The sequence below is a fragment of the Podarcis gaigeae genome, assembly GCF_964106915.1.
Source record: "Podarcis gaigeae genome assembly, chromosome: 13".
Classification (NCBI taxonomy): domain Eukaryota; kingdom Metazoa; phylum Chordata; class Lepidosauria; order Squamata; family Lacertidae; genus Podarcis; species Podarcis gaigeae.
The window spans coordinates 40299746-40313012 of record NC_139689.1 but is presented as its reverse complement, the minus strand read 5'-3'; the positions used below and the strand labels follow the sequence as shown (position 1 = coordinate 40313012).

Here is a 13267-nt window from a genome sequence, read left to right as displayed (position 1 = left end):
TTGTTTACTCTTAAGTCTTTATCTTCACATCTTATAACTTTAAATTTTCATCTAATATCAATCCATTTTTACATATCCCTATTTTATCTTATTGCTAAGACCACTTCATTTCATTCCAACATCATTAACATTCAATAATTTTACAGTGTTTCTGTAAATAGTCTTTAAATTTCTTCCAATCTTCTTCCACCAACTCTTCTCCCTGGTCTCGGATTCTGCCAGTCATTTCCGAATGGTTTGGGATTCTTCAGTACCTGGAAGAACTCTCCCCTCCTGGTTATACTGAGACCTTTGTAGCCTGTATTCCCACAAGAGCTACCTCTCCCGGTTCAGTCACAGCCCTCCCAGAACACTCCTGTCTGTATACCTTTCCCAGACCCCCTACCCAGTCTCCGTATCCAAGCTGCGAGGTTCTGTCCTCTCGCTATCGATAGTCTCAGTGAACCATTTCTCCTTATCTCACTCCCTAACTCACAACTCCAATCAAACCCTATCTCTTAACCTGAACCTTTGTCCTATCATCTTAAATCCAGCCCCATCAAACTCCCTCAGAAACTGCTCCTTTCCCCCCCCAAGTTCTGTTCCTCCCCCCTTTGTGGCTAGCTGACTCTGTCACCGATCAGAGAGAGGCTCCAGTACTCTGGTGTCTGTCACAGAGTGATATGTCTAACAAGCAAAAGCACTGAAGAAATTTGGACGGTTCTTTAGACAGCATGGTCAGGAATGATAAGAGGGCCTCAGGTTTTCCATACCTGCTATAGACAAACCATATTGTACCCTTAGGGTTGTGTTTGTTTCAGTTTAATGTCCCCACATAATTCTTTAAATAGCTCATGGTAGTCAACACTTTTAAAGACATCATTTACTTGTCACCTTTAACTTCTGATGCTGTACGGGTCAACTCAGTGCTAGCTGTTTTAGTAGTAATACAGTGTCATAAATGTTTACAGGGGAAAATCACAAACAAAAAAGGAGCTTACATTCTAGATTGTGCTTGACCTATCATTAACAAATGCAGTATCTGTTTGAGATTTGTAGTAAGGTGTAGGTGCTTAGCTCTACAATTTGTTGGGTTACAGATTGTGTGAGAACTAGTATACTTGGCTCAAAACCGAGAGAAACTCCCTTTTGCCCAGAATAATCACTATTCTGAGTAATTCAGCTGAAGATCATGATATTATAGGTGCTGCATGAATAAATAAAATTCTCTCTCCTCTCCTCTCCAGATTTAAAGACCACCCAACACTAAATGACAGGTACTTGCTGCTACATCTCCTGGGCAGAGGTGGATTTAGTGAGGTATATAAGGTAAGTTAGATCTCCTTTGGCTGATTGGCTGTCCTAAGTTGACTCCTTGATAAAATGACTCTGAAGCCAGTGTCTTAATTATCTGGCATCTCAAGAAATAAAGGTGGGACAGACCTCTGCCCGAGATCCTCACCATTCAGCATGAATTGATAAAGGGTATGTTCAAGTGCTTATCACAACTGGGTGGCTTCCCTTGTTTTTAAATTTGAATCATATTCATCTCGCTTTGGAGGTGCCAGGTTTATAAATGCATTCATATGAACTTGCAAACACTTATGTACGTTCATATTTATATGCATTCATATTGGAGCAATTGCATTATAAGCAAGCATACTAAGGGAAATTCACATCCTTATTGACAAAAAGAATCTGATTAGGGAACAGCATTATGTATGAAGCTATTTGCCTAATAAAATACTATGTGGGGGTGTCTCAAGCAAAATGTTCAACATCCACACAAAATCGTTTAAAATCAGTTTGGAATTGCTGACTTTTTCCCCCAGTGGAAGGAAGTGAAATTTGTTTAGGGTCGAGGTGTCAGCTCTGATAGTATTCTGAATAAGCTCTCTCCTTCATCTTCCAGGCATTTGATTTAACGGAACAGAGATATGTAGCAGTAAAAATCCATCAGTTAAATAAAAACTGGAGGGATGAGAAGAAAGAAAACTACCACAAGTAAGTAACTCTGGATTTTGAACTGCAGAGAAGGTTTGGGAGGGGGGCTCAAAAAAGGCATAACTTCTAAAATGACAATGTGGTTAGTAAAAGAGGTCCATTGCTTCTGTCTGAAAAACAGCTGGTGGTTCTATTCTTGTGAACCAAAAAAACCCCTTAATTTCTGCCCGTGTTAGCACAATAAATGGTTGAAGGAGCAAGACCTGAAGGGAGCTGAAACTGCTTTGGAAAAGGAGAGGGATAAGAGCAGAATGTTTAGGGACTCTGCAGAGAAAGACCCCTGAAAAAGAAGATGTTACACTTCAGCATCTCTGTAGGTTCCTCATTGTCCTGGAATCACAACCCTGGCAGTGAATTTATATTCCCTTGCCTGAGCTATTGCTAGAAATATAGTGAAATGCAACTGTGTGATAGCATTGGGTTTTGGTGGTCAAAATGTCCATTGCTAGTGATTTTACAAAAATGTTAGGTCTGATTTGTTTGATTTTTTTTTAAAAAAAAAGTTTTATCATTGTAAACTGCCCCAAGTTTTAGGTAATATAGTTGAGAATAAGAAAATTAAATTAAATAAGGATGTTTTCCTTGCTGTTACAGGCACGCATGTAGAGAATACAGAATCCATAAAGAGCTGGATCATCCTCGTATAGTTAAGCTGTATGACTATTTCTCGCTGGACACTGACTCGTAAGTGCTGCTCTTTTTGCAATTCTGCCGTAAACCCGGTTACTTGAATGACTGTGTTTGGGAATCTTGGGTCTCCTTATTGCTCAGAGCTCAACGTGAAAGTGGGGGCGTGTGTCATGTAAGAAATTCTGTGTCAAGGGTTTAGAATACAAAGGGGTCTATAAAAGAGATCAGTTGTGTTGTTCAGGGTACCCCTCACTCCCCAGTATGTATTCCCTTTCAATGTGGGATGAATTCCCACGCAGCAAGGAATTGAACGGGGCAGAGGGCATCCTGTAGCCTTGCTGCCCTGTTAATTGCCATGATTGAATGTGCAGCAGTGTATGTGGAAGGAAACAAAGCTGTAATAGGTTTTGTAACTATTACAAAAATTACAAAAACTCTCCCACATTCGAACCACTGGACCCATTGGGAATAACAAATGACACACTTTCAGTCAAAATAAAGTTAGCAATGATGCTGTAATTGCAGATTGGTTTGTGATTTTATTTATTTTGTGTTAATTTACTTTGCTGTCTAAATTATCAATGCTGCTTTTAATGGATTCAGTTTTGTGATGCCTTGAGGCCTTGGACAGAAGTAAATCGGTAATTGAAAAGTTCCTGTTTATCCAGAGAACAAGATCTTAAATCTCTGATGAAACCCTTGACCCAATTAAACAAATTGAAGTAAGTTAGGAGTATTTTTTTCCAGGATAACTGACTGGTGTAACCCTATCACAGTGAGACGAAAGTGGTGTTTTGTTACAAGCCAGCCCCTACTTGCAACTACAAAATTCCTGCAGATAGAAAGGGAGGAGACTTTGCAGCACTGTTATAATATCACGAACCAAGATGTTTGATTTCACTTCTTTCAGGTTTTGTACAGTGTTAGAATACTGTGAGGGGAACGATCTGGACTTCTACCTGAAACAGCACAAATTAATGACTGAGAAGGAGGCCCGGTCTATTATCATGCAGATTGTGAACGCATTAAAATATTTAAATGAAATCAAGCCACCCATTATTCACTACGATCTCAAGCCAGGTATGTTGATAGTGGGTCTGGAACACAGCACGGGAAAGTGGAGCAAGGCACTCTGTATTCTGCAGATTTCTGTTGTGAGAATTGACGTGTTCATTGGTTGTGTAATAAGCAAGCTTCCAGTGCTCATCATTGCATGATCTTATCATGTATATGTAACAGGGTAAGGAATGTGAAGCAGAGCACAGGAATAAATGAACAGCTCTCTCGATGGAAGGATGTAGAAAGTGGATGTGTGCTTTTTATTTGTTCATAAATGTTCTAAATTGGGGGGGGGGTGAGCAGTGAGGTACCCAAGTTTGCTGGTGATGCCAAATAGTTCTCTGTAGTTGAAACAGAAAGGGATTGTGAGAACTTCCAAAAGGATATCTCTGAAATGGGTGAACGGGCACTGAAACGGCAAATGCAATTCAGTGTAAGCAATGTAAGGCATTTGTATTGGGGTAAAAAATTCTAACTTCACGTATAAGCTCATGGGGTCTGAACTGGTGGCCACTGACCAGGAATTGGGCAGGTAGCTCAGCGAAGGTGTTGACTTGTATGTGACAACTGAGAACGGCGAATTCCGTGCTTGGAATCATTAGGAAAGGGATTGAAAACAAAGCTGTTGGTATCTTAATATCGGTATGCAAATCTACACTGCAATGGCCCTTGGAATATTGTGTACAGTTCTAGACACTTCACCTGAGAATGAATATTGCAGAGCTGGGAAACGTTCAGAAAAGGACAACCAAAGTGTTTGTGGGGTTGGAGCAACTCCGGTGAGGAAAAGTTACAGCAATGGGAAGCTTTTCAGTATAGAAAAAGGGCAGGGGTGGAAATGACATGATAGCAGTGCTTGCATAGTGTAGAGAAAGTGAATAGGAAGAAGTTACATTCTGCCTCCACTGTTGGGAGAATTTGCAAGCAGGAGAATTCTGTTGCCCTCGGGAGCTGCTTGGGGTCTTCCCCTAGCCACTGCTAAAACAGAGTGCTGGACCAGATGGGCCTTTGGCCTGATCCAACAGGGGCTCTTCCTAAGTTTTTGTGTTCATGTCAGAGCCTTCAACTGCAAAGAGCAATTTCTATTCCTATGCTCTGCTTGTGTCATGTTGCGTTATGGGTAAATGTTTTAAACAGGAGGTGGGAGAAGGCTGATGGATGGGAGATGGTTGCCTTAGGACAGGGGCTGGACCTTAACAGAGGAACCCTAACCGCCCTGTTACTGTTTAGGAGAGTGGGGTTCTGATAAGGTCGCTTTTTGGAGATGGTCTGCCATACTGGCTGAAAATAAATAAGTGTATTTGACCGCTTCCTGCATTCTCATTTGTAACAGGCTGCTGCTTCAGCAACCCCCTCCCACCCGCCCGCAAAATGTAATGGGCATATTCACCTAGAAAGTTTATTTGTTTGTTTTATTCTCCAGGTAACATCCTCTTGGTAAATGGCACTGCATGCGGCGAGATTAAGATCACTGACTTTGGCCTCTCAAAGATCATGGATGATGACAGTTATAATTCAGTCGATGGCATGGAGCTGACATCGCAAGGGGCTGGCACTTACTGGTGGGTGCCCTGGTCTGTTTCTTGCACTGAACTACCCATAATATCGTAGAATGTGAAGAACAGGTTATTCAGCTGAGTGGGCCAAGTCTTTTTATTTTTACAGGGGAAAAAGCTGCTGGAAGAGCCCCTGCACCTATGGTGGAGCCCACCTTGAAAAACTGTGTTAAGGTGGACAGCTCTTCCATGTGCTTATGTCTCACACCACCAAGAAATATAATCTGTACATCCTTACAATGCTAATAATTATAATAAATTATAATAATTATAATAAAAACAACAACCTGACTGGGTTGTCCCAGTCACTCTGGGTGGCAATAGGATTTCAACCTTGTAAATGACTGCCGTACTTTGCAATATGGAGTTCACTCTTTTGGTTACTTCTGCTCAGAGGCATGGAGGGCTGATAGTGAGGAAATATATGGATTTCTGTATAAATGAACATGGCTAGTCTGCAGCTGTTAATTTCTCTGCCCCTAGGTATTTACCACCTGAGTGTTTTGTAGTTGGGAAAGAGCCTCCAAAGATTTCAAATAAAGTTGACGTCTGGTCAGTGGGAGTAATATTCTACCAGTGCCTCTATGGCAGAAAGGTAAGCAAAATAATTTGACTGCTGCTGAAATTACTGAACTATTGAATCGTAACAGAAAACAAAAAACAATTTTTTTGTTGAATTCTGTGGTGTGTTTGGCACAGAGTTCAGGTTCCTGAGACTCACTTCAGCTTTCTGGTTTAATTTTTTTAACCACATTTGTTGTTGTCATGACTTGAAGGAATTTTTCAGCGTGTGCAAGTAAACTTCAGTAGAAGCTCCAGTGCTCAGGAAACAGAGCTTTTATAACTTCAATTAAATAATTAAATTTTGTTACACGAAGGTCTCCAAGCAACCATATTTTACCACCAAACAACAAAAAGCACATGAATCATAAACATCATTTTAGTCTATCAGAATCCTGGGGGAAATATGTATTTACCTGGAGCCATAAAAATATCAGTGAAGGCGCCACGCAGAGCTCACTGAGAAGCGCATTCCACAAATAAGGAGCACAACTGAAAATGCCCTCCTTTGTCACCAACCTTCAACCTGGAGATGGGCCAATATTGCCTTGTTCTCCTCCAGTCATCTTACCTTAGCACTGCACCCCCTAAATGCAGCATTGATTTAAATAATATTCTAGGTTCTGCCAACTGATTTGGGATGGGGTGGTTTGGGAAGTGAGACAGCCGATGCTTATAGGAAAAGGGGAGGGAAGCAAACTGGTAAGGAGCGATGATTGAGATGCATGTTGAGTGATCAGAAACTCTATGGGATGAATAAATCTTACTTCCTGACTGAGAACATGTTTAGACTGGAATTTTGCTACCTTTTTAGCAAAAACCCCTTACACGTTTTCAGATTTTTGTACACCACAAAGTAACCTAATGTGCTTTAAAAAAAAATAATGGCTACATTTCTGTGAAACCTACTGGATCCCTCTTGTTGAAATGTGAATAATGACCGTGTTCTAATATATGCATGTTGCACTCTCCCCCTCTCCCCTCCCCAGCCTTTTGGCCACAACCAGTCTCAACAAGATATTCTGCAGGAGAACACAATTCTGAAAGCAACAGAGGTGCAATTTCCTCCAAAGCCAGTGGTAACGCCAGAAGCAAAGGTAAGAGAGTGTTTCTATTTGGTATTGGCAAAGAAGCTTGGGGAAATGTAGTGACAATCTGTACTTGACAGACACATTTTTAGGTTTCACTCGAATGGCAGCATTCAGTAATGGGTGACTCTTCCTATCCACTTGCAGAAATGCTTCATATTACTACCAGGAGAAGAAGGCTCCCTGTTTCTCCTGTTTTCACTGAGGTTGCAGGGATGTCCACAGCTTGTGCTGAGGAAATCGTAGAGCTATTTTCAACAGATCTTTACTCCCCACCCCCCTTTCTGTTCATAACCAGGATGATGATAAAATCATACCTTGGATCCCAAACGCCTTGCCAGTCGAATGTTTTGGCTCCCAAACGCCGCAAACCCAGAAGTGAGTGTTCCGGTTTGCGAACGTTTTTTGGAACCCAAACGTCTGACGGGGCTTTGGTTTCTGAACATTTTGGAAGTCGAACAGACTTATGAAACTGATTCTGTTCAACTTCTGAGGTACCACTGTATATATTTTTAAAGTTCTAAAAAACAAAGGTGGCCTAGTCTAATGCTTTCCACCCACCCATCAGTTGGGATTTGGAACATATCATTGCCCTGAAACTTGTTGGCTATTGATCCTCAGCAGAGCCAAAAACTCATTGCAGCTGGTGGCTTATCTTCTGCCTCTATCAAAGCTTCCTCTTAGAAAAGATATGTCTGACAGCAAGTAGTGGAGAAAATAGAGTCCAGCTCTGCCAGGACACCACTGCGTCCTCTGTCTGTATTAGAGCAGAACCTTGGTCTTTATGTGAAGTTCACTTCCGCTCTGAACCTGACATCCAGACCCACCTTGGCAATGACTTGTGTTGCTAGGACAGATCTCTCCCTTTACTAGATGAATTAGACCCTTAGATGGTTGACCCGTGTTCCTGTAACCCTTTTCTTCTGTATACCCGCTATGTTTTAGTTTGGGTTTGGTTTCCTTCAGCTGTAGTATTTACACACTGAGTGGTCAACTCCCCCAGTGGTAGTTCTGCCTCTGCTGGTGGATAGGAGTTAACACTCATCACTGGATTTCTTCCTCCATCCAAACAGAAGGAATTGTTCTGGTAAGGTCTGTAGTTTTCTGGTCAATCAGTCATCTCCGCAAGGTTCACCCACTCAGTCCCACTCTAAAGCATCTGTCTACAATGTAGCAAGCAGCACCATTCAGAAGCTAAGATTGAAATCTCTTCAGATCTGTTAAGAGAGAAAAAGGCAACCATGGCTCCTCTCTTCACTTTCACTCCATGGTTCTGTTGTCAACTCACCCATTTGCCTGATGGGTAAAATTGGAGACCAGCTTACTGCAGCAGGCTGAAGGAGGGAGCAGAAAGAAAGGGTGGGAGAAGTCCCAGCTACTGCTTTTTATGCCATTCCATCAGACTTGGAAGAGGCGGTGCCTGGTAAAAGCTTAGCCTGGCAAGATCCTTCCTTGACCATCTAGACCAGCGGTTCTCAACCTGTGGGTCCCCATATGTTGTTGGACTACGACTCCCATCATCCCTGAGCTCTGGCTTTGCTAGCTAGGGGTCATGGGAGTTGTAGTTCAACAACATCTGGGGATCCACAGGTTGAGAAAGGCTGATCTAGACAATTGCAGGATGCCCAGGAGGGTGTTTTACTCACAATTTACTTATCTAATCATTATTATTTTTTAAAGTAAAACCAGCCTGTTTCTGCTTCTGGAAAAGAGATACCAATACCAACTTCTCATGCCAATTTTCTCTTCTTTCTGTTTGTCTTCCAGGCATTTATCAGGCGCTGCCTGGCCTACCGGAAGGAAGATCGAATAGATGTTCAGCAGTTAGCATGTGACCCCTACTTGCTCCCTCACATCCGCAAATCTGTATCAACAAGCAGCCCGGCTGCGGCTGCCATTGCCTCAACCTCTGGATCCTCTAATAACAGCTCTTCAAACTGAGCAGGAACAATAGGCCAAAAAGATATATATAACCGGAACTGCAGAAAGAAAACCGAGAGAGAGTCAGAGACGTTTTGAGAAGCAGCCTTCGGGATTGGCAAGGAATCCACAAAACGGCCTCCAGAAACCGGTATCGGGTGCTTTGTTTTCCTCTTGCACTCTTGTCCCATCCGTAGAGCAAGGCATCATTGATTCTCGGCAAGGTTCTATGGCGACTTAAGTCCAACTTAAGTGGCCAAGGAAGAGGAGATTGATTGGTCTCGTGCTGAGCAACGGCAAAGGCACTAACCGCTCTGGGCAGCAGAGAGAAAAGATGGCTCCATGTACTGTGAACTTCCAAACACCACGGACCCCGGGTGCGGTTCCAAAATGCAGGGTGCACACACACACACACACACACACTGTGTGGAGAATTGCGGACTTGGCAGCAGGGTAAAGAGGCTGGACTTGGTCCACTGTCAATATTTAAAAATATGTTCCTCTTTTTTAAAAAAAAAACAAGACAAAAAGCAAAATAAAGTTTAGGCTACATCTCATTTGGGGGGAAGGGGGGAAAAACCCCACAGAGCTCAATGCTGTGAGGTTCCATTGAGGGAGCGGCATTGGACTCTTGAGCCCTTTGCAAGGGAGCCAAGTATGCTGCCTGTTGATAGCACCAGCATTAGCATGTCATCCCAAATAATTTCAGTTTTAAAATAACCAACTTTTATTGGGGGTTTTTGGTTGGAAGGTGAAATAACTAGCAGGTCAATGTGGCAGCCCCCTCTCCCTTTTCTTTAGATTGGCCTCATATTCTGTGAAGGAGGAGTACAATGTAATGCAGAGGGTGCGTTACAGCTAGGAACATAGGTTTCTGTCCTCGCTCCAGCCCCCCAGAAAACTGCTTTTTGGCAGGTACTTGATGGTTATCCCCCTTCAGAATAAAACTAAGTGTTTCTTTTTTTTCTCAATGTTTTCCTCGTGTGGTGTTCGGATCCACTCACTAAAGTCTCTTTTGGGTGATGGCATTCTCTTTTAACACACACAAGGATGACAGAACTCTAGACAGATTACCTCCCTTCCCCTCTTTCTCCCTCCCTTTATTTTCATTTTTTTAAAAAAAACCTTTCTGTACTGTCTCAGAAACATCACCTACATTAACACCCCAAAAGGACACTTATCCTGAAGAACAGCTAGATTTTTTTAAAATCTTAAACTTTGTGTTTCCGTTTCTTTATCAGAGTTTTGAGTTTGCTTTTTTTTCTTTCTTTTTTTACATTACTGCTCTTGGTCCTTGACTCTCTTTTTTTCCACCTTTTAAGAAAGACATGTAAACCAAAGAAGAATCCAGTTGCTTGAATCTTGTGGCAGAATGCTACTCCTGCACGTGGCCAAAACGTTGTTTGCTGAAAACCTTGAAAGCCGTACTATATGGTCAGGAACCCTGGCCAGGACTTCGATTCTGCGCCCACAAGTGATGATTCTCAACCCTCCCTCCTCAGCTTCCTGCAGATTGGGGTGCAAGTAGAAGTAGCAGGAGCGAGGCGAGGGGGACCAAGCCATATCGAGATTTAGGGGACTTGCGGGAGAGCTGAGCTGGGAAGTGGAGGCTGTATGTGTGTGTGTGTTGGTTTGTTCGTTCATCTCTAGCTACTCCTGCAGATCAGGTGGAAAGGACCTGGGTGGGCGAGTGTAGCTGGGTGTAGCTGTCTTGTGTGTGCCTCACCCTCCTTTTTATCCAACGGCTTAATCACCAGGATAGATGAGGTACCATTTGATCAGGAGGCAAGCCTGCGCCTCTGTTTAAATGGCGTTAAATGAAGTTGTGCAGGGAAGTGAGGAAATGTGATGTGTCATCATTACAAATGATGGCCCTGCAAAAAGGCTCTTTTAATAATGCTTTTTTAAATAAAGAAAGAAGGAAAAATCTCACCCCAAACAGGTGCCATGAGTCCACCTTTGGGGACAGAAGGGTTTTCCTCACTTGTTCCTGAGAACTGAGGGTGTAGCTTTTTTTAGTTCCTCTGGTGGAACAACTGGTATTTGGACTCCTTCTACTGGGCAGAAAGTAAGAGAACTCTAGGGCCAGGGGGAAAGGCGAGCATGCCATTAGGCTATTGTTAAGGCTTCTGGTAAAGTTTACACACAGACACACACAAACACCCCACCCCACAATTTGCCTCTGAGCATGAGAATAAAACACACAGCCAACTTTTTTGTCTTTTCTTCCCCACCCAACCTCCTTTTCTTGTCATAGGAGAAAACCAGCTCTTATATTAATTCCATTTAGGGTTTTTCTAGTCCATGGTTACTCGTCATTTTTTCACCAAAACGCAGCTTTGGGCTATGTGTGAGCTGGCAAAATGCAGGCGCTGGTGTCTTGGCTGCCACAGCAGAGTACAGCTGCTGTCTGCTTGCTGAGCCCTTGTCTCATCCCGTTTGGGGTTGGGCTCGTGTTATATTTCTGCAGCTAAATTCCAGACTTGAAGCATGCTGTCCTGGAAAGCGCCCGGTCCTAGCATTTTATCCTCCCGATTGCCGTTCTTGGAATTTAGCCCAAAGCAAGTTTTCACTTCAAGCAGGTTAAAACTTGGATTTACCAGCTTGTGGTGGAGCTAATTATTGATCACTCGTGGAGAGAACCCTGTCCCAAGTGAGACTTAAAAAGAAGTTTTAAAATTTTGTTTTCTAAAAGCCCAACCTGCCTTTCAGCCATAAATTGTATTTCTTTCCATCTCTCCACCCACCCACCCCCATTTACATAGTGACTGTCAGCTGTTTCAGTCGCTATTGGTTGTGCCTGGGTAGGAGCCTCCATCTTTTCATGGTGTTCATCACAGAAGCAGGATAGATCTCTCTGGATGAAAAATGCAGACTGTGACTTTACCTTTTCTTTTCTCTCCCCCCCCCCTTTTTTTTAAGCTGTTGCTGAAATGGGTTTTATTTCAGGTAACAAAACCTTTTTATTGCCACACTGTTCATTTTACTGAAAGGAAAGAGGAAATGTGTATGGATTTGTAACTTGAAACTAGGCCAGACTGTTTTGGCTTTGCCCAGCAGACAAAAATACGGATATTAAACAAGTTTTAAGAAACTGAACTTGATGGTTTGTTGCATTTGAACTGCAGGTTGGTCCTTATGCTATGGGGGCAGAGACACGTGGCACAACCTGAGGAACCAAATGTGTATCACATTTGTTAGGATAATGCAGAATGATCAAACAGCTTATTAGGTGTCATAAAATACTATTACCCTTCCACAAAGGGAACAAAAATACTGAATGGAGTCATAGTTCTAGCAACAATTTCTGTTGGATCATTTGAGTTCATAATTGATGTAACTACAGTCGTACCTTGGGTTACATACGCTTCAGGTTACATACGCTTCAGGTTACAGATTCCGCTAACCAGAAATAGTACTTCAGGTTAAGAACTTTGCTTCAGGATGAGAATAGAAATCGTGCTCCGGCTGCACGGCAGCAGCATGAGGCCCCATTAGCTAAAGTGGTGCTTCAGGTTAAGAACAGTTTCAGATTAAGAACGGACCTCCAGAACGAATTAAGTTCTTAACCCGAGGTACCACTGTAATTCTACTTCTTAAACGCTCCAAAATTTGGCAGTTTGCAAATACATGGAGTCTTTGTCTTGCATATAATTGTAAACAAAGGTGCAGGAAACCTTGGCAACAGTGACGCCAGGAGCAAAAATAATTTCCCTGCCATCAGTGATCGCTCGATGATAGAACATTGATTTTGGGGCTATTTGCATACGAGAGATTTAATATGGAACTGCAAAGGTTGGCTTCTTTCTCTTCACTTACAAAATGAGAGCCTAGGTTCTGTGAATCTATCTAAAAGAGCAGTAGATTGTACTGGATCCAAAGCAACCATGGTTGTAGCAGTTGCTCTGGGTTTCAAATTTTACTTGCATCACGCCTGGGGTAGCTCGGTTGGTAAGAGCATAAGACTCTTAATCTCAGGGTCTGGGTTCAAGTCCCATGTTGGGTGAAAGATTCCTGCCTTGGGCTAGATGACCCTCATGGTCCTGTACAATTCTATGATTTGTGATGGTGTGTGGAATCAGGCCTCGTGTAAATTTCTATTTTGCCTTGCCAGTGCAGATTCTTCCTTTTATCACTAGAGGGCAGAGTAATCGCAAATGCTATGTGAGAAATTTGTGAGTTGCGAACTCTCTTAACTTGTCATGCAAGAAAGACAGGTTCCTGTGAATCCAAAGCACGCACACACGGAATATTGTGCACATAATTAATTAATTCAGTTTTGTTATTTAAAGCATTTCTGCCTTGCTATTCCTCGAGAAGAGGCCAAGGTGGCCCGCAAAAAAAATAAGTTAAAGCATTATCAAGGGGAAAGATCCAAAAACGTAAGATCTGTGACCCAGTTCCATTAAAACCATTTCCAGCATTGTTCATTGCTCAGACCTTGCCTCTTACTGATCAACCTCAGCTACT

The 13267-nt window shown here is 42.5% G+C and overlaps 1 protein-coding gene across 13 annotated transcripts in view; it reads left to right on the top strand.

The window, feature by feature from the left end:
- TLK2 (tousled like kinase 2) overlaps positions 1-11896 on the top strand; it is a 39032-nt gene extending 27136 nt beyond the window's left edge. For all 13 annotated transcript variants that reach the window (XM_083709317.1, XM_083709309.1, XM_083709318.1 and 10 more), the window contains 8 exons: positions 1227-1308; positions 1892-1983; positions 2578-2667; positions 3524-3693; positions 5096-5234; positions 5712-5823; positions 6779-6886; positions 8645-11896. In XM_083709317.1, coding sequence (XP_083565443.1) covers positions 1227-1308; positions 1892-1983; positions 2578-2667; positions 3524-3693; positions 5096-5234; positions 5712-5823; positions 6779-6886; positions 8645-8818 — 967 coding nt within the window. In that variant the 3' untranslated portion in view covers positions 8819-11896. The remainder of the gene's footprint in view (positions 1-1226; positions 1309-1891; positions 1984-2577; positions 2668-3523; positions 3694-5095; positions 5235-5711; positions 5824-6778; positions 6887-8644) is intronic.
- The last annotated feature ends 1371 nt before the right edge of the window (positions 11897-13267 follow it).